This window comes from Mesocricetus auratus, unplaced genomic scaffold (genome assembly GCF_017639785.1).
Source record: "Mesocricetus auratus isolate SY011 unplaced genomic scaffold, BCM_Maur_2.0 Super-Scaffold_100007, whole genome shotgun sequence".
Taxonomy (NCBI): Eukaryota; Metazoa; Chordata; class Mammalia; order Rodentia; family Cricetidae; genus Mesocricetus; species Mesocricetus auratus.
In genome coordinates this window covers 61,093,452-61,115,052 of record NW_024429191.1, presented here as the reverse complement: position 1 = coordinate 61,115,052, position 21,601 = coordinate 61,093,452, and the positions used below count along the sequence as shown (strand labels likewise).

Genomic DNA, 21,601 nt, shown 5'->3' with positions numbered 1-21,601 from the left:
CCGAGTCCGTCGGTTGCGGGCCTGGACCGTTGAACCATGGCTGCGATCAAAGTCGCCAATCCTTCGGCTGAGGTGACGCGCAGCCAGGCGGCCTTGGCTGTGAACATATGCGCCGCCCGAGGGCTGCAGGATGTGCTGCGGCCCAGCTTGGGTCCTAAGGGCGCGCTAAAAATGTGAGAGGCCCCTAGGGTGTGTGGGCTGGTGATGGTCTGTGAAGACCTGCGAGCCAAGCCGCAGCACGCAGACGCCGGTTTTCCTCCCTCTCACATTCCGCTCCCAGAAGCCTGTAGCTTGTTTGCCGAGGAGAAAAGGCCCCACCAGTGGAAGTTGTGACACCTCCTTTTCACTAGGGTTCATAAACAGCCTATTCATACCGTGGGTCGCTTGGAAACGTTATGTCTTGAACGCTTCTGGAGCACCCTCCATCCCACTCCTGTTGGGGATGAACTTAACTTTGTGCGCGCGCTCAGCAGACGTTGCGCTGCTGCCCCAGTATGTTGTACTGACTTTGGAGCTAGGCAGGCATAGGTTCAAATTCAAGTTCCATCATCTTCCATCTGTTAGTACTTAGTCACATCATTGTTACTCTCTGTATTTAGAATTCTTTATATTTATTCATCAATTAGACATACGTTTATTTAGCAACATTGTTCATTTTACACAGGAAGAAAAGAGAGAACAAAAGGTCTCTTAGCAAAATGACACCCGGAGAGGAATGAACAAATTAATAGTAAACGAGTCACTATACACTAGATGCTGGGAAAACAATCTTTAAAAGATTGGTTTAATTTATGTGTATGCACCTGTGTTTATCTGTAGCAGGTGTATGCAAACACCCCCAGAGGTCAGAAGGTGTCAGATCTATAACTTGAGTTATAGGCAGTTGTGAGCCATCTGATATGGGTGCTGGAAACTTACGCAAGAACAATAAGTGCTTTTAACCGCTGAGCCACCCCTCAGCCCTTGAGATAGCATCTGTTATTAAGGTGACATGGTAGTTACAGGTGTGTCAATTGTATATAGATGCAAACGATTTTTACAGAGGAAAGGGTCCAATAACCGATGGCTGAAGGAAAAGCCTCTCAAATAACAGGGGATGTTTAATCAGAGTTGTAGAAGAATGAGTTGAGCAGTTGGTGAGGGGAATAAAGGCCACCCAGTCATGTAAATCCATCAGAAACAAACATTATAATGCATTAAGGGGACTTAAAGACCTTCTGTGGGAATGATGGTCAATGGAACAGGAGAGCTTGGGAAAGGCTAAGTATGTTATTGTTAAATTACTTTGATTTTTACCTTGAAGATGGTGAACATAAAATCACTGAAGGATTATTGACCAGGCAACTGAGTCACATTGCCTTTTAGAGAAATTTAGTGCAGAGAGTTGATTAAAATTTGGAGACAAGATGGCTGTCTAGGCAGTCTAGAAACAATAATAAAATTGGAGAGAAGAGGCAAGGATTCAATGGTACTTTAAATTGTGTAATTGACAGAATTTGGTCCATTTAATAAATGCAAGGGATGAGGCAACTAAATTCAGTGACTGAATTATGACATTTACCAAAATAAAAGCCTGCAGATTTGTGCTTTGTTTTATACTTTTCATTAGCCAATGTTTATAACCCACCAGCTACTCTCTAAGCTCATAAACGCTCCATTTGAAATGAAATCACTATAAAGTCGTCTGGGAGAAATAATTCTATGAGATACAAGTGGCATTCATTACCACAGTATCACCCCATTCAATGTAGAGTTTCCAAGCCCAATCATTTGTGTTTAGAACAGTGGACAGCAAGAATTGACTGTGAGTGGGGTGTTTTTTTTTATTCTTGACTTATGGAGTTAATAAGTACCATTCTTCTTTGACCAGGCTTGTTTCTGGGGCAGGTGACATCAAACTCACAAAAGACGGCAATGTTCTGCTTCACGAGATGGTGAGCTAATGCTCTTCTTCATTTTCATTTCTGAGGCAGTATCTGCCTGTGTAACCTGGCTGACCACATACTCCTGCCTCAACTCCTGATTGTTGGGTTCTGACATTTTATACAATACTCAGCTGCTGCTGGCTTTAATAAGCCTGTAAGCCTCAATTAAAAACATGGCACATAGGTTGGGAATGCAGTTCAGTGGTAGAGTACTTCTCTAGCACGTGCAAAATTCTAGGTTCAACACTGGGGGCGATAAGGTACGCTTTGTATAATATATGCAAGTTTACTTAAAGATTTTTTTTTGTGTGGGCTGGAGAGATGGCTCAGTGGTTAAGAGCACTGGCTGTTCTTCAGGAGAATCCAGCTTCAATTCTCAAACCTACATGCAGCTCACAACTATCTGTACCTCCAGTTCTAGGGGATCCAACATTTTCATACAAGCATACATGCAGGAAAAACACATAAAATGAAAGAAAAAATTATTTTAGCCATGATTAGTGGTGCACACCTTTAATCCCAGCACTCTGGAAGCAGAGGTAAGTGGATCTCTAATTTTGAGGCTAGCCTTGTCTATACAGTGAATTCCAGGACAGCCAGGGACACACAGAGAAACCTTGTCTTGAAAAGACATTTGTTAAATATTTTTGCAGTGCTAGAGATTGAGCATTGGGCTTTCATATGCTAGGCGAGTGCTCTTTTATCACTAAGGGACAGCTTCAACCTTACAATTTGTGTTTTAAAAGATGTATTGATTTTAAAGTTGTATGTGTATGAATGTCTGTATGAGTGTGTGCAACGCGTATGCTGGTGCCTGCAGAGCATTAAAGGGTGTCAGACCCCTTGGATCTGAACTTAAGACAAGTGTAAGCCACTTGCTACGGGTGGAGGGCACCAAACTCCACTTCTCTGGAAGAACAGAACACACTCTTAATGGCTGAGGTAACCCTCTAGCTGCACAATGTTTTTGTTTTTGTGTTTGTTTTTTTGAGATAGAATTTTTCTGTGTAGCCCTGGCTATTCTGGAACTCAATTTGTAGATCAGGCTGGCTTAAAACTCACAGAGATCCACTTGGCTCTGCTTCCTGAGTACTGGGATTAAAGACATGCACCACCACAATTTGTATTTTTAAGATAAGGCTATCGGCTAAAATCTACACTCTTGAGATAGGGTTGTTGGATTAAACATCAACAAAATGAATTTTGGCTGTTTTCACATGTTTATAGAGTCTAATACTTTAGGAATGGTTAGGAATTAATAACATCTTTTTGGAGCACTTCATCATAGTCTTTGTAATCATGGAAAAAAGAAAAAGTCCTTTGCCATTTTCATAAATGTATTCATCTTTGAGATTGAGGGCTTAATCTTTTCTTGGAAATGTCACTGCATTTTGAGTCAAAGACTTTCGTAAAATGTTCAAACCTCATTAATTCTCAACTTTAAAATTTTGGATTTGACATTTACTAAATATTGATAATGTAAAACTTGTAAGTGTGCAGAATGAAGTTTGTTTCTTAATTTTACTATTGACCCTTTATCAATAGTAAAATTATTAGAGCTATCTTGGATTTAGTGGCCTTCTTTATCACAGTCCCTGTCTTTTAAAATCTGGTGTTTACCTTTTCCAGCAAATTCAACACCCAACAGCTTCCATCATAGCGAAAGTGGCGGCAGCACAGGACCATATCACAGGAGATGGCACTACATCAAATGTCCTGATCATTGGGGAGTTGCTCAAGCAAGCTGATCTTTACATTTCTGAGGTATTAAAATTTCACACTATTTCAAAGAAAGTTTTGTTTTTAAGTTTAATTTTATAGAATAAGAACTAATTGCAGCTGGGTGGTGGTGGTGCATGCCTTTAATCCCAGTACTCAAGGATGCAGAGGCAGGCAGATCTCTTGTGATTTCAAGGCCAGCCTGGTCAACAGACGGAGTTCCAGGACAGGCACCAAAGCTACAGAGAAGCCCTGTTTCAAACAAACAAAAAATAAAAAACATAAAACAAACTAATTGCAAATAAAATAATCTTAAGCAGTTGTAAGTGGAAACAGATTTTTATTTTGTGCCAAAGTAATGGCTTTTATTGCATATAAAGACCAGATACTCTAATCCAATCTGTGCTATTATCATTTATAAAATTTCCTCAATCTAGGTCCTCATAATCACTGAGGAAGGCAGCCTAGGCTCAGGATGAGGCATTGTCTCAGAAAAATTTATTTTGATTGGAATTTCAGACCCACAGAAAAGTTGCAAGGATATTGCAAAGAATCACCATATAGATTTTATCCAGGTTTCTAAAAACATTATTATACCTCTGCTATGTTCTCTGTGAGACATGTAATTAATATTAGGTATCTAAATGTTTTCTGAATCGGTGAGAGTAAGTTGCAAATGTGTCTTAATTTCAGTGTGACTTTTTCTTTTACTTATTTTCGTTTTAAGACAGGTTTCACTATGTAGCTCAGCCTGGTCTCAAACTTATTGTGTAAATGGGACTGACAGCTAACTCACCACCTTCTGGCCCCAGTCTCCCAAGTGTTGGGGTTACATACATGTACTCCCAGCACTTACTGTATAAGTTTTAGAATCATTGCATTCTCATATATAGTCACAACAAATGGATATAAAACAGGAAATTAATCTTAACATCAACAGCTCACAGAGAATACTATTATCCAGTCTGCAGATTTCTTTCAAATCATAAGAGTCATAAGAATGTCTTTCACAGAAAAAGGAAACTCTAGAATAATGCATTGTTTTAGTTGTCATGCCCCTTTAGTCTCCTTTAAGCTGAAATAATTTCTGAAGTGCCTTTTATAGTTCACGGAATTGTTACTTTAAAAAATTACCCTTAGGAGGCCTTACTCTCTCCAAGGAACAGATGGGAGGTGGGGGGGAGATTGGGGGAGCAGGAGGAGAGGAGGGAGGGAGAACTAGGATTGGTTATTTAATAAAAATAAAATAAAAATAAGAAAATAAAAAACAATGATGACCCCAGAGGGTTGAGTAGAACACTCAAGAAAGTAGGGAAGAGGACTAGGAGTTGGAGGCCAACCTGGGCTATGCAGCGATTCCAGACAAATGAATCTATGCAGGGAAACCCTGTCTGAAATAAAACAGAGGAAGAATAAAGAATGAAATTATCCTTATAAGTTGTATGTGGAGGTCAGAGATCAACCTGTGAGAGTTAGTTCCTTCCTTTATTGTGTGGGTCCTGGGAGCAAACTCAGGATGTCTGTCTTGGTGGTAAGCACCTTTACTCTCCGAGCCATCTTGCTGGCCTGGGATTGCTACTTAAAACTATTTTAGATTTATTTGTTTTATTTTATGTAGGTGTATATTTTGCCTGCATGCATGTATGTCAACCACTTGTGTGCCTTGTGGCCTTGAAAATCAGAAGGGGATATTATATCCCTTGGAACTGGAATTATGGATGATTGTGGGCCACCATATGGGCTCTGAGAACTGAATCCAGGTTGTCTGTAAGATCAACAAGTGCTCTTAAGTCCTGATACATCTCTCCAATTCAATTCATTGCTACTTTTTTTTGAGACAGGGTCTCTCTACATAGCCCTGGCTGTCTCAGAACTCACTATGTAGACCAAGCTAAGCTGGCCTTGAACTCACAGAGATCCACCAGCCTTTGCCTCCCAAGTTCTGGGACTAAAGGCATGGGCTATTACATCTGGCCGACATTGCTACTTCTACATCACATAGGCCAATATTTTGTAGAAAGTACCACACTTGGTACTGCCCATTTCCTCATGATTATGCTCAGGTTATTAATTTTTGGCGATACTATAACAGACCTTCTGTGGTGTTCTAAATGTATTTTGTTAGGGGCATGAGATGACTATCTGACCCATTACTGTGACACACTTTTCTCAAAGTCAGTATAGCCTCCTTCCCTATGCACTGAAAGGAATATTTTGTGGATAGATGTAGTTGCAACTTTAGAAAAAAACACTTTGATTATTATGCTAAGCATTGTGCCACACACCTTTTATCTCAGTATTGAGAAAACTGAGTCAGGAAGATTGTGAATTTAAAGCCAGTCATAACTATGCATACACCAAGACCATATCTCCAGCTGGGCGGTGGTGGCCCACGCCTTTAATCCCAGCACTAGGGAGGCAGAGGCAGGCGGATCTCTGTGAGTTCGAGGCTGGGCTGGACCGACAGCCTAGAAAACAATACAGAGAAACCCTGTCTCATAAAAACCAAAAAAAAAAAAAAACCATATCTCCAAATAAGTGAATTAATTTATAGGCTTTTTTGTGCTTGCAACTGTTCTGTAGATTTAAGATTGTTTCAGGGGAGGGCTGGAGAGATGGCTCAGAGGTTAAGAGCACTGACTGCTCTTCCAGAGGTCATGAGTTCAATTCCCAGCAACCACATGGTGGCTCACAACCATCTGTAATGAGATCTGGTGCTCTCTTCTGGTGTGTAGATGTACATGGAGGCAGGGTGTTGTGTTTGTAATAAACAAATAAATCTTAAAAAAAAGATTGTTTCAGGGGCTGGAGAGATGACTCAGTGGCTAAGAGCACTTGTTGCTCTTGCAGAGGACCTGGGTTTGGTTCCCAGCACCCTCATGGTAACTCAAAACCATCTGTGACTCTAGTTTCAGGGGGCCCAATTCCCTCTTCTGACCTCTGTGGGTACCAGCATGCACATGGTGCATATAAATACATACAGACAAAACACTCATTTATATTTAAAAAGATCGTGTCTGAAAAATATGAAGCCTGAGAAATAATTTATGAATGATACATACTTACATTAGTTCCATCACTGTGGGTCACATTATTTTTAAAATACTTATCAATAAGAGAGCACAACTAACTTTTATTTTGAATATTTACTGTGTAATTTATGTATTTATGTTGCTACACCAGGGCCTGCACCCTAGAATCATAGCTGAAGGATTTGATGCTGCAAAGACAAAAGCGCTTGAAGTTTTGGATGAAATTAAAGTAGAAAAGGAGATGAAAAGAGAAATCCTCTTAGATGTGGCTAAAACATCCCTGCGAACAAAAGTTCATGCTGAATTGGCTGACGTGTTAACAGAGGTATGTTACCCAACTGTTGTCGATCAAGGATAGCTAGACATGCGGTGATATTTTTCTTTTTTCTATAAGACAACCAAATATTGCACATGACTTTTCAAAGGCAAGCATTTGAAATTCAATTGATTACAACAGTCTTTTAAAATTTCCCAAGGTGTCACCTTAGTGCTTACATGACTTGAAAATTGGGAGGGCTTGACTTCCTGTGGCTTACCCCTTGTGGAAGCTCTTGGACAGTAAATTCAGTAAAACCTAGATTCCATATTTGATTATATCAGGTGATACATGAGCAGGCTGTTTTGGCAATTAAAGGGTTGCTGCTTTAACGAGGCAAGATTGACCTGATATATACGATTCTCATGTTTATTTGATTTACGTCGAAAGGTAAACTATATGCAATGTAAAACCAAACTGCCTGGGCAGTTCTGAAAGACGTTGTATCTGGTGGTTAACATTTGATTATATTGTTGTTTCTCAGCTTTGCTGGCTCTTGAAATCAGAAGGAGGAATTTGCAATAACCAAATTCACAAGGCATTGCCTTGTGAAGCAGAATGCTCTGCTATTAATATGCTTTAAGAAATACAAGTGTGCCAAGTGTGGCACTTGGTGGCTATGCTTTTGGCTTTGAAGTTGAAGCCCTTTCCCTGCTTAGTCTGGTGATAGGTCACTTGGAGCAGCAGTTTCTTTTAGTTCAGGTAATATCCCTCGTATGCTTCTCTTTTAGGCTGTGGTGGACTCTGTCCTGGCTATTAGAAGACCAGGTCTCCCTATTGATCTCTTCATGGTGGAAATCGTGGAAATGAGGCACAAGTCAGAAACAGACACACAGTAAACTGCATAAAATTTATAATGCACCCCCCGTGTGTGTGTGTGTGTGTGTGTGTGTGTGTGTGTGTGTGTGTGTGTGTGTGTGTGTGTATGCACCACAGCATGGTTGTGCTTGTAGAAGTTAAATGGTGACTTGAAGACGATCTCCCTCAGCACTCTGTGAACTCCAGGGACCAAATTCAAATTCAGGTTGTCAGGGTTGTTACCAGCTGTCTCACTGGCCACACTTTGGCAATACATAAGTTCTGAAATATTTGACTTTCTTGAAATATTCTTTCATTAATTTCATTAGTTTGACTTAATGTCAATGTATTCATTTCACATATGAGTTAGCTACAGAGAGCCCATCACTTTCAGGTGCTGCAATGAGGAGTAAGTCTAACACTCTTCTCAAGAAGCTCACATTTCTAATCAAACTAGAGGGTGAAGCACAATCATATGCAATTTTTTAGCGTTCAGAATAAAAGCATTCTGATAAGAAACTGAACTACAAAGCTAAGAGGCCTCTAATGAAACAGGGGAGTTAGCTATGTCAAAAAAGAGCATGCTAAGCAGTGAAAATATCCAGAAGTAGAAATGGGCCTGGAGTGATCCAGGGTGCCTGCAGCACAGGCGAGAGGAGACAGCAGTAAGGGATGAGGAGAGGATTAAGAGGGGCCGTGATGACTATGGATTCAGGTTTTTAGAATATTCAACCCCAATATATATATGAATATAGAGCGGAGATTTGTCATGTATCTCTGACTTTTATCTTTATCAGTTTTCGATATAATTCAGCTATATACTTCCCTTCTCCACATTCCCCTTCCTCTTTCCTCTTTTATCTTTTTAGGTATCTGCAGAAGTTATTTGTTGTTAGGAAAAGTTGGCTGAAAAATGAGGTTTTTTTGCATACTTTCCTATGGCTATGTAGTTGGTCTCACTGGCAGACAGATTGGCTGAGGCTTGCTGGAAAATGTAATCCATTTAAAATATTTTCTAATTTCTATTTTCAACATGTCTCTTAATTTCAAAATATATAGAAGAATTTAGTTGTTGACTCTAGTTTAATTACATAACCCTAGGGGACATATTCTATAAGATTTCACTGCTTTTAAATTGGTTGAGATTTGCTTTAAGGCTTAAGTATAGAGTCAATTATGGTTTGTGTTTTTCAAGGGGGCAGAGTCTTCATTTACTGCCCAGGCTGGCCTTGAGCTCACAGTGATCTTCTTGCCTCAGTCTCATGAGTCCTAGGATTACAGATGTAAGCTACCATGCTTGACTTGAGAGAATTTATTTTTAATGTTTTATGTACTTTAAAAGAAGGTATGCTGTAGTTGTGAGGTACAGTTTTCTATCAAGCAATCAATTTTGTGAATACTATTGTTCAGACCTTTAGTATAGTATCCATATTGATATTCTGACTGTTTATTTTGTCAATTACTGAGAAATGTTGATATCTTTGAATATTATAGCAATGTCATCATAGATTTGTTTATATTCTCTTTAAGTTTTGACAGCTTTAGTATTAGTTAAATGCATATTAAACAAATATATACACACACACATATATATAAAACACATATATGTTTTATTTTGAGACAAGGTCTCTCTATATAGTCTTGGCTGGCCTGGAACTTACCAGGCTGGCCTCAAATTCACAGAGATATACCTGCTTCCTGAAATCTAGGATTAAAAGCCTATGCCACCATGCCTGGTTATTTTATATATTAGGAGACTGTCTTGGCCTGGAGATGAATCTGAGCATAGAGCCCTTGATCAATGTCTTCAATGATCTGAGTTCTGTCCTCAGTAAAGAAAAACAAACAAAAAAACCAAAACTGTCTTATTAGGGGCATATAGGATTTTTCTGTTGTTTCTGTTCTTTGATAAGGTCTTGCTAAGTACCTCAGACTAGCCTTTAATTTAGGATCTTCCTGCCTGAGCCTCCCAAGAGCTGAGATTACATGTTTATGTCACCATGCCCAACTTTAGGTGTGACCAGCTTTTAATATAGTATATGTTCCTCACACAATGAACTTTTTTGTACCAATATAAAGAGGCCATCTTTTCTCTAATAATGTCTTTTTATTCCCGTATTGAGGATTGAACCAGAGGCTTGCACATGCTGGCTATATACTCAACTACTGAGTTATAACTCTATCCCTCTTGTCTTATTTTTTATTATGAGATAGGGTCTTACTAATTTATGAGGGATGGCCTTGAATCACTCTGTAGCTAAAGTAGGTCTTGATTTCTGATTCCCCTGTCTCAGCCTCTCAGTTATCTGGGATTATAGACATGTGCCACCAAAGCTGCTTGGAAATGTCTTAAAAGTAGAATTCATTCCACATTGATACAGTTTCTATACCAGTTTTTTCTTTTTTAAGTTTGTTTTTGGGGAGGGACTCAACACAGAGTTTAATCTGTGTAGCCCTAGCTGTCCTATCCAAGAACTCTGTAGACCAGGCTGACCTTGAACTCAGAGAGAGAGAGATCCATCTGTCTCTGCCTCCCCAGTGCTGGGATTAAAGGCATGAGCTACCACTGCTCAACTATATGTTTTAAAAAATTAAATTTTATGAGTGTTTTGTCTGCATACATGTATGTGAAACATGTGCATACCTGGGGCCTGTAGAGGTCAGAAGAGGGTGTGAAATCCTCTGGAACTGGAGTTAACAGGTTGTTGTTATCTACCATGTGGGTGCCAGGAACTGAACCCTGGTCTTGTGCAGGAGCAGCGCATGCTCTTAACCACTGGACCATCTATCCCGTTCTCACCAGATTTCTCTTAATTAGTATAAGCCTGTCATATTTTTTGTTTTGCTTTCAATCTTGTCCTTATATTTTAGAAGATTGTTTTTTGTAAGTGACATATTGGGACGAGTAGAAATTCTTAATCATAGTCTTTATATTTTAATTGAAATAACTAATCTATTACATCTAACATTGTTGTGAGTATATTTGATTTAAAATCTTCTATCTTTTTACATTCTATTTATTTCCCATTGTCCTGTTTCTTTTAATTGACTTTTCATTTTATTAGTTTCATCATTATATTTTCCCCTCTACTAATTTGCAAATTTCATACCCCTACTATTTTTCGATTAGTAGAAATTATGTAATTATAGTAACTTATAGGAGTCTAGTCTTAGTATGTTAATATCTTTTCTGGATAGTATCCCCATTTACTTCTTCCTGAAGCATGATAGTGTTACTGTTTTTTTTAAAAACCCCACTTGATACTACTGCTATTTCATACTGTGTTTGCAAAGATTTATCTTCATGATTCCAACTTGCTTTGATGTATATGACTTTTTATATCTCAGCTTCCACTTGAGATTGTAGCTCTCTCCCACTTATTTGCTGGAGATATTTTCCAGGGTCCCCAGTGGATGTCTAATAGTACAGCTAGTGTTCAACCTTCTTTCTCTCTGGACTTTCCCAGAATACTTGGAACTCATGCAGTCAGTTCAGTTTCTTCTTTTCCACCTTCTTTTCATCTGTGGATGACTCTGCAAGTTCAGGAATGTCCTTAGTTAACATGACTTTGATGTGGCAGTGGGTCGCTGAGACCAGAGAGGAAACCATGGAACCTCCTTCAGTCAAGGAGGCTTTGTTGTGTTTTCCTCAACTTAATCTTCATCCTATACATTTCCTCTACTCAAAGTTTGCTGGAGGCATACTGTCAAATGCTGATTTGCTTTCATTTTCACTTTTTGGTGTTTTTATTCTGCATAAAACTAGACTTACAGTTATAGATGTTTCTGACTTAAAGTTCTTCTGCTTTACCATAGTGTGAAGGTGATACACATTCAGGAGAACCTGTACTTTGGATTTTAAATTTTGATTTTCCCCCAGAAATATATTGTATGATACTTTCTTGTGATTCTGAGCAGTGGGAGTGAGCCATAGCTCACAGCTAGCTGTGGAATCACAAAACTTAACAGCCAATACTCCGCAATATGCAGCATTGCTAAACAATGATGTTGGGAAGGTTAGGTGGGTTAAATGCATTTGACAGGATAGTTTCAACTTATGATGGGTATTTTGGAATATAACCAAGTGATGGTTAATTTTGATGGTCAGTTTTGTGGGACTTAGAACAGCCCAAGACACAAACCTCTGGGTGTACCTATGAGATTATTTGAGGATATTTAACCGAGGAGAGAAGATCCATTCTATGTGTGGGTGACATGAGCTGAGATCCTGGACTGAGTTCAGAATAGAGGTCAGGATGAGAAATACATATTTGAGAAATACTGATATATGATGCCCACAGCAATGGTTTTTAAAGATACCAGAAAGCAACCAGGTAGTGGTGGCACATGCCTTTAATCCCAGCACATGAGAGTCAGAGGAGGGTGAATCTCTGAGTTTGACACCAGCATGATCTAAAAAAATAGATATCAGGAAGGGGGCTGTAGAGATGGCTCAGTGGTTAAGAGCTGGCTACTCTTCCAGGAGACCTGGGTTCAATTCTCAACACACACTTTGTAGCTCACAACTGTCTGTTTTAAACTCCAGTTTTAGGAGATCTAATGCCCTCTTCTTGTTTCTGCTGTTATTGAATGTACATGGTGCATAGACATACATGCAGGCAATAATCCATACATGTTAAAAACCCCACAAAACCCCCCAGAAAGATACCCATAGAAATGAAAGTGGTGATCCACCAAATCCAAATCTGCTCCCAGCCGTGATGTGAAGTTTCTGACTTGATCAGAGATACAAAGGAAAAGAATCTGAAAGTAAAAGGACCAGTTCACATCCAGTACAACAGTAATCAGGTTCTGAGGCACGGGATCGCTTCCAGATGAGAATCTATGTCGGCTGAATGACTTACACAGTCCTTCTGAGATCGTTAAGTGATTACTTCCATCAGTATTGAGCAGGGAGTGGAGGCTGAAGTTACTATTGCAGCTGCCTATGTCAACCATTTTAATATATTGACTTACTCAGTTAAAACAAACCCTGAACTTTGGAAACTTCAATGTTTAGAATTTGAGAAGAGATTAAAAATTCACCTGTGGAGACTGAGAATGGGTGAGCATGGAGGTGGGGAGTCAAAGGAGTGTTGTCTCACTTTCCAAGCAGAAAGAGTTTATGGTGTTGAAGTATAGTGCTGGGAACTGAAAATTGATCATTATATTGATTCAGTAAAGAGGCAGAGATGGGCATCAGACTGAAGGCAAGCTCAGGAGAGAATGGTGAGGGAAGAGGTGTACTGTGGTTGGTTCTGCTGCCAACTTGTGACAAATGAGAATCACCCGAGCAGGGAGCCCCTCCTAAAGAGTTGTCCTGATTACATTGACTGATGCGGAAAACCTCATCCTTACTGTGGGTGGTACCTTCTGGGAGCAGTGCAGATGAAAGAAAGGGTGCCTCGGGAGGAAGATCATCCAGCCTTTTGCCTGGCCTCAGTTTGCCCTGTTGTTGCAACTGCTGATTCTTTGCCAATATCAGAAATTGCTTCCATGCTTTCATCCTGGACTGGGGCCAGGGGCTTCCCAGGACCCTCCCGAGCTTTTGGTACCAGACTGAGGTTCCCACCATCGTTCCCTTCTCTCTCTCTCTCTCTCTCTCTCTCTCTCTCTCTCTCTCTCTCTCTCTCTCTCTCTCTCTCTCTCTCTTTTTTTCTCTCTTTTTGGTTTTTCGAGACAGGGTTTTTCTGTGTGGCCCTGGCTGTCCTGGAACTCACTCTGTAGAACAGGCTGGCCCTGAACTCACAGAGATCCACCAGCCTCTGCCTCCTGAGTGCTGGGACTAAAGGCGTGTGGCACTCAGTTGAGGCACCCAGTCTTAATGACCAAGAACTGCCGGATTCCCAGCTCTCAGTTGTGATTCTGCTGTTGTTCCTATTTTAATGCTGACTTCATAAATTCTTTAAATAATATATTCATCCCATTGGTTCTGTTTCTCTAGAGAACCCTTACTAATACAAGGTGGAATTGCAAATGCAGACAATTCAGAGTGTAGCTGTAAACAAGAGCAGTTAAATAGAGACAGTGTTCGGAATTTGGGAATGGAGTGAGAATTCTTTGTTTTAAAGAATTGGAGACTGGTGGGGACTTGTAGAAGTGGCGATGGGACAGTTTCTATTTTCTCAAAGCAGCAAATTCATTTTCTGAGGATGAAGAGAGAGTAAGCATGAAAGATAAAGAATAAAGAATATTGAATCGGTAGTTTATTTCTGATAGTCTTCATTTCAGACTTAGAATATTTAGTCAGATTAAAAACTTGAAAACTGGCTGGGCGTTGGTGGCGCACGCCTTTAATCCCAGCACTCGGGAGGCAGAGGCAGGCGGATCACTGTGAGTTCGAGACCAGCCTGGTTTACCGAGCGAGTTCCAGGACAGCCTCCAAAGCCACAGGGAAACCCTGTCTCGAAAAACCAAAACAAACAAACAAACAAACAAACAAAAACAAACAAAAAACAAAAACAAAAAAAACCCAAAAAACAAAAAAAAACAAACAAACTTGAAAACTCCTATATTTTAAAAAATGTTCTGTCTCCCCCTTCCTCCTTTCCTCTTTTCCTCCCTCCCCCTTCCTTTCAACAGGATTTTGCTCTTTAGCTCAGGCTGACCTGGAACTCATTATGTAAACTAGGCTTACTTCAAACTTGTGGCAATCCTTTTGTTTATACCTCCAAGTACTGGGGTTATAGGTGTGTGCTACTATGCCTGGCTAAATAGTAAATATTGGGTGTAAACAATTCTTAAGTGGCTGGGAGTATAGTTCAATGGTAGAGTACTAGCCTAAAATGTACAAGACCTTGATTCAATCCCTAGCACCATATAGCCCAAGGAGAGAGCTCAGCAGGTAAAGTGTTAGCTGATGACCTGTGTTTGATCCCTGCAGTCCATGTAAAAAGCTGAATGCATGGGCTAGCTAGCCCGGAGTATGTTGCTCAGTGGCAGAAGCAACAGGAGAGACCATGCATTATCAATGTGGAAGGTGAGAAGCGACTCCACAAAGTAGTCCTCTGACCTCCACATGTGTGCAGTGGCACGTACATGACCACACTCATACACACAATGAGTAATTCTTTTAAGATTTTCAAAGAGAGCCGGGCAGTGGTGATGCGTGCCTTTAATCCCAGCACTTGGGAGGCAGAGGCAGGCAGATCTCTGTGAATTCGAGGCCAGTCTGGTCTACAAAGCTATACAGAGAAATCCTGTCTTGAAAAACACAGAAAAAAATCAAATTTATTTATACTATATATATCTATATATTTATATCTACATGTATACCTGCACGCCAGAAGAGGACATCAGGTTATATTTTAGATGGTTGTGAGCCACCATGTAGTTGCTGGGAATTGAACTCAATACCTCTGGAAGAGCAGCCAGTGCTCTTAACCACTGAGTCATCTTTCCAGTCCAAGTGATTTGTTTTTTTTGTTTGTTTGTTTGTTTGTTTTTTGTTTTTTGTTTTTCGAGACAAGGTTTCTCTGTGGCTTTGGAGGCTGTCCTGGAACTAGCTCTTGTAGACCAGGCTGGCCTCGAACTCACAGAGATCCGCCTGCCTCTGCCTCCCAAATGCTGGGATTAAAGGCATGCGCCACCAACACCCGGCCAGTCCAAGTGACTTATAAAATTATAAAAAATATTTACTCCAGAAAAATATATTTGGAAAACTGAAAAAAGTTTCATAGTCTCTATTTGTATCATCCAAGTCTAATCATACTCGAAGGGTCCTCTATCTGTCTGTCTATCTATCTATCTAGTTAGTTTTTTTATTTTAAAATTTGTTTTATGTGTATTGGTGTTTTGCTTGTAGGTATGTATGTATATTTGGTATGTATGCATGCATGCATGTATATATGTATGTATGTTTGTATGTATGCATTTCTAGTGCCCTTAGAGGCCAGATGAGGGCATCAGATACCTTGGTTGTAAGGTGCTACCTGAGTACTGGAAACTACAAGGTCCCCCTACAAGTGCAGCAAGTGTTCTTAACTGCTGAGCCATCTCTCTAGCTCTTTTATATATTTATTTTTATGGTTCTGGGAATCAAAGAATGTAGACTCTCAAGCATGCTAGTCATGCACTCTACCAACCAAGCTACATTTCCTTTTAATTGTCAGCATTTTAAAAAAGAATAGTTGCAATAATGTTTTACATACAGTATACACTGGGTTATTCTGTACTTGTTGGCTATCCTTGTAAATATTTTTCATGTTACTAGATAGTTTTCATAACCATTGAATTGCTGGGTCGTTATTTGCGGAACAATATCCTATTGTGCTGGACATTTAGGTTAACAATTTTTAGTTATCCTATATAATTATTTTAAACAAATGACCCTAAGAAATTCATTGTGTACTTATCTTTTATGATTTGATCAGCTATTCCTATTTTGAGCTGTATAACTTAGAGAATAATTCTAGATTGGCTTTTCATTTTGACTTACGGTCACACTGTTAAAACAGATTCTTTCCCTAATTCTACTAATTATATGTTAGGTTTGAAGTTATACAAAGAAACAATGTGTGTCCTGGCTGTTCCCAGCTTTGAATAGCTTTTGAAATTCTAATTTTAGTATGTGTATTCCATGAAACATTATGTATTTTAATAGGTTGATTCGAGGATTGGTTTTGGACCATGGTGCCCGTCATCCAAGCATGAAGAAGCAAGTGCAAGATGCATTTATCCTCATTTGCAATGTATCATTAGAGTATGAAAAAACGTGCGTGTCAGTTTGCCTTTATAACATTTGAAACTCTCTTAGCACTTCTTTTTCTTTTTTTGTAAATTGAGTTTTACTTTTAATTATGTGTATGTATATGTGTGTGGGTTTGTGCATGTGAGTAAAGGTACCCCAGGAACCCAGAAGAGGGCATCTATCTCTTGGAGCTGATGTTACAGGCAATTGTGAGCCACCTGACATAGGTGCTAGGAACTGAACTCAGGTCCCCTTAGCCTGCGCTATCTCTCCAATCCCAATTTTAAAATTATTTTTCCATTCCCTTCCCCTCCCCTTTCAACCTCTTCTGTCTGTCTGTCTGTCTGTCTGTCTGTCTGTCTGTCTGTCTGTCTGTCTGTCTAAGAGTTTCACTCTTTAGTCCAGGATGGTCTCTAACATGCCTGTCTCAGTCTCCTGAATATTGGGATAGCAAGTATGAGCCACCATGCCCATCTCTCTTTTCTCTAAAGGTGTTTTGCAATCTTTTTTTTCTCTACCCCCACCTTACTTGCTTTTCCCATTTTGTTTGTTTTTGTTTTCTTAATAAAGGGAATTCCATTGCTCCACATGAGTTCAGACTTATAAACCTCTTGCTTTAGCCTCCATATCTTGTTTACTAACTTATCCTTATTAATTCTTTAGAGAAGTGAGCTCTGGTTTCTTTTATAAGACTGTAGAAGAGAAAGAGAAATTGGTAAAAGCTGAAAGAAAATTTATTGAAGATAGAGTGCAGAAAATAATAGACCTAAAACAGAAAGTTTGTGCTGAGTCCAATAAAGGATTTGTTGTCATTAATCAAAAGGTGAGAAAGAAGTTTACAACTATTTTTCAACATTTCTCAAAGTGTGACCTGTTGACCCTAGAGGGTCCCTATGACATTTTCAGGGAGTTTGGGGAGGAAACTCTTTTCATAGAAATAATGCCTTTTCTCTACTGTGTAGACATTTGTAAGGAAGGGCAAAGCTGCTGGCTTCTTCCTGTGTATTATGAGAGCAGCACCAAACTGTGCCCACCATCACATTTTTACTGCCACACCACCAGGGGAAAAGTCACTTCGTTCCAGAGTGTCACGATGATGGGTCTGGAAAGGTGGCGGCTCCAGGGGATCTCTGGCCTTCAGGCCTCCACACACCTGCACTCAGGGCACATACCCACATGCAGATATACCATATACACAATTTTTTCTTTTAGAAAAGAATGTCTTGAAATGTTAACTGTATTGATTTTATTAAATATCAATCTTAAGTATTCATCCTTCATAATTTTGTGTGATAAAATATAAAATATACATAGAGCACTTCTTTGTGGCAAAACATGATGGTTGTCTTGAAGGAAGCCTATGTGTAATTGGATTTTGAGTTAAACTAGCTACTTTTCCATGGAAAGTCATTTTTAGTTGAAAGAAGGTCCAGCAGATTGACTATGGTTATCTAGATTTGGATGTTCAGTGAATTTTTATTCCTGAAAAATAAAATGTAACACTCCAAGGAAGATACCTCACAGAGTGTGCTGCCAGTAGTAACACTTGAGCCCAACTCAGTGAACCAGTACTTTCTAAATGACTAAAATCATATGATTTTACAAAGTCATGCGTGAGTAAATAACCTACTTAAATATAACCATTTTTAAAACTCTTTAAAATGTTTTCCTTCTTCTTTATGTTTTAGGAGAGTGTGTCTGAAACTGGAGTTGCAGGCTGTTGTGAGCCACGGCACATGGGTGCTAGGAACTGAACTGAGAACTTCTGAAAGAGCAGCTTGTGTTCTTAACCACTGGCCCTTCTCTCTGGTCCGTTTTTATAACGATACAGATACAATTTACTGTATAGCTTAGGCTGACAAGGAACTTGCTATGTAGTCTGTATTGGCCTGGAACTTTAGATCTTCCTTGGTCTAACCTCCTGAGTACTGGGATAACAGGAGTGTGCCATCCTACCCAGCCTTGATTCTTCTTGATTTTTAAGAATGCAAATTGGTGCTGAGACAAAAAAAAAAAGCTTGAGAAATACTGGCTTAATTTTTTTAAGGTTTATAGTAGAGCTCAGTGATATAGCACTTGTCTAGTGTGGAACAAAAAACACTTTTGTGTTAACTTGACTACAGGGCATCGATCCATTTTCTTTGGAAATGCTAGCAAAACATGACATTGTAGCTCTTCGAAGGGCAAAAAGAAGAAATCTCGAAAGGTAAGTGCAAATTATGTATCTGAAGTGTTTTCTGTTGCTCTTGGTGCTGCCATCCTTTGTTTGTAGTGCCAGGAATTGAATTCAAAGCTTTCTACATTATCCTTTTTCTTTTTGATCAGTTTTTGAGTGTGGTAGTGCATGCCTTTAATTCCAGCACTGGGGAGGTAGAGGGAGGGAGAATCTCTGAGTTTGAGTTCAGCCTGGTCTATAGAGCAATTTCTGGGACAGCCACGGCTACACTAAGAAACCCTTGGAAAACCAAACAACAACAACAAACCCACAGATTTTGGGCCAGGGAGATGGCTCAGTGTGTACAGTACTTGCTGTACCAACATGAGAACATGAGTTCTGCTTCCCAGAAGCCATATGAAGGCCAGGAACAGCAGCATTGTATGCCTGCACCCCCAGCTTTAGCCAGGAACAGCAGCAACATATGACTGTACCCCCAGCTCTATGGACTTGCTGGTCAGTTAATTTAGCTGACACGTCGAGCTTCATGTTTAGTGAGAGATTCTGCCTCAAAAAAAAAAAAAAGACAAAGGAGTAACTGAGGAAATACAACATGGTGTCATCCTCTGCCCATACCAACTTTCATGGGTGAGTGCACCCTCAGGTACGTGGACACATGTATACTCCCTCCCCTACGCAAAATAGATTTTAGAAACACTATAATACTGTATGATCTCATTTATATGTGGAATTTAAAAACACTGAATTTTCAGATGTAGATAAGAGAATGATAGATAGTTATGGGAGGCTGGAGTAATAGGGAAGATGAAGAGTTTGGGAGCTGCTGATCAAAAGATACACAATTTCCATCAGAGAGGACAGATATATTTAAAGATTTGTTATTTAGTATATGTTTGTTTGTGAAAGAGTCTCAGATATAAACCTGGCTGGCTTAGAACTCATCATATAGACCAGGCTGGCCTTGAACTCACAGGGATTCACCAGCTTCTTCTTTCATAGTGATCGAATTAAAGTGAGATCATGCCCCCCCCAAAAAAAAACAAAAAGAAAAGAGAAATAATTAACCTTTATAATTTCCATAACTAATGTGATACCAGGCTTACCCTTGCTTGTGGAGGAATAGCTGTAAATTCACTTGAAGACCTTACTGAAGATTGCTTGGGGCATGCTGGCCTTGTATTTGAGTACTCATTGGTGAGTATTTCTTTATTTTTATTTTTTAGACAAGGTTTCTCTCTGTGTGTGTGTAGTCCTGGCTGTCCTGGAACTCACTTTGTAGACCAGGCTGGCCTTGAACTCAGAGAACCACCTGCCTCTGCCTCCTGAATGCTGGGATTAAAGGTGTGGGCCACCACTCAATAGCATTTCTGTGAATAGCGGTTATAACATGATTCCTAAATCATTTTTGGTATTTTATACTTTTTAATTCGTATTTTAAATTTTGAGCTCTGCCAGGACAGAGTTTACAATTTATTTACCTAAGTGTTAAGATTTTTGTTATGTAGCCCCAGATGGTCTTGAACTGTCCTCCTAACCCAACATTTCCAAATGGTGGGATAATTTAACAACTTTAAAAATACATCTTCAGTTATGCTTGATAAGAAAAATTTATATGAAGAATTGATTCAAATAGAAAATAGATTTGAATTTCATGATGACATTATTTATATGTAAAAATACAATGTGTCAAATGTTATACTTGTCGTGTGTGTGTGTGTGTGTGTGTGTGTGTGTGTGTGTGTATGCATTCGTGTGAGTGCACTTGTGTTTACTGGGGATCCAAGTCAGGATCTCATGCATGCTGGACAAGTGCTCTACCACCTGTATCCCTCAGCTATATCCCAAGTCTTGCAGCTATGTCTTCTCTTGTCCCCCATTAGGGTGAGGAAAAGTTCACTTTTATTGAGGACTGTGTGAATCCTCTCTCTGTCACCTTGCTGGTCAAAGGACCAAACAAGCATACTCTCATACAAATCAAGGATGCTTTAAGAGATGGACTTCGGGCGGTCAAAAATGCCATTGAAGATGGTAAGCAAGCTGTTTGTGGTGGATATGAGCCTCGTGCTTTTGAGTAGTAAGTGCTTTTTAAGTAGTAATAAATCTGTTATGGTATGTGTTGTAATTTAAGAAAAGCAGCACTCGAGAGAAAGACACCATGTGATAGGGTTCAAGCAGAGAAGTTTTTTTAATTAGGGAAAGGGATCATAAAAAGGCAAAGGGGAGGAGGCGAGACCAGTCTCCGGGGTCAGGAGCAACAGGAGAGAAAGTGTGTGTGTGTGTGTGTGTGTGTGTGTGTGTGTGTGTGTGTGTGTGTGTGTGTGTAGGACAGATGGACAGAGAGAGGGTGAGAGAGAGAGAGAAGAGGATGTGAGGTGGGCAGAGCCCTTTTAAAAGGGAACATAGTGAATATGCACAGGTGGTGCTCTTAGTGGCTGCAGCTGAGGGTGTATCCTGCCAGAACCCCAAGGACAGGCCAGCACAGATGCCTGAATATTAACAGTACATATAATATTTTAAGGTACAAATATTGATTTTTTTCATTTTACTTTAGACAATTTTCTAGTTTTCCTTTGGGATTATTTGTTAAGAATAAAGACAAGGTATGTCACCTTACTAATTAGCTCCTCTCTAAGAGATGAAAACCACTTAACTTAGTACTATACTGTTACTTTTTATATTTAGGAATTTATTTTTCAAACCACAAGAGAGTTTTTATAGCTTGGAACTTACTCCTTTACCTCAGGTGTAGTGTAATTGTAAGAAAGGTTAGGAAGGGATGTTAACATTTTAAATTAGAGCTAGATTGCATCTAAAAGGAGTTAAGGGGGGTAATTCAATAAAAGTACCCCTTCAAGATAGAGTAATAGACATATGGAAAGATGTTCAAAAATCAGTCATTAAGAAGTGCAAATTGCCGGGCGTTGGTGGTGAACGCCTTTAATCCTA

The 21,601-nt window shown here is 39.5% G+C and overlaps 1 protein-coding gene across 1 annotated transcript in view; it reads left to right on the top strand.

Moving 5' to 3' along the window:
• Positions 1-36: 36 nt before the first annotated feature.
• Positions 37-21,601, top strand: part of Cct6b (chaperonin containing TCP1 subunit 6B) — a 34,433-nt gene continuing 12,868 nt past the window's right edge. Inside the window, exons 1-10 of the mRNA XM_005076959.4 lie at positions 37-173; positions 1,871-1,934; positions 3,555-3,689; positions 6,828-7,001; positions 7,724-7,827; positions 16,393-16,503; positions 17,143-17,302; positions 18,603-18,685; positions 19,753-19,849; positions 20,536-20,683. Of these exons, the coding sequence (XP_005077016.1) occupies positions 37-173; positions 1,871-1,934; positions 3,555-3,689; positions 6,828-7,001; positions 7,724-7,827; positions 16,393-16,503; positions 17,143-17,302; positions 18,603-18,685; positions 19,753-19,849; positions 20,536-20,683 (1,213 nt within the window). The remainder of the gene's footprint in view (positions 174-1,870; positions 1,935-3,554; positions 3,690-6,827; positions 7,002-7,723; positions 7,828-16,392; positions 16,504-17,142; positions 17,303-18,602; positions 18,686-19,752; positions 19,850-20,535; positions 20,684-21,601) is intronic.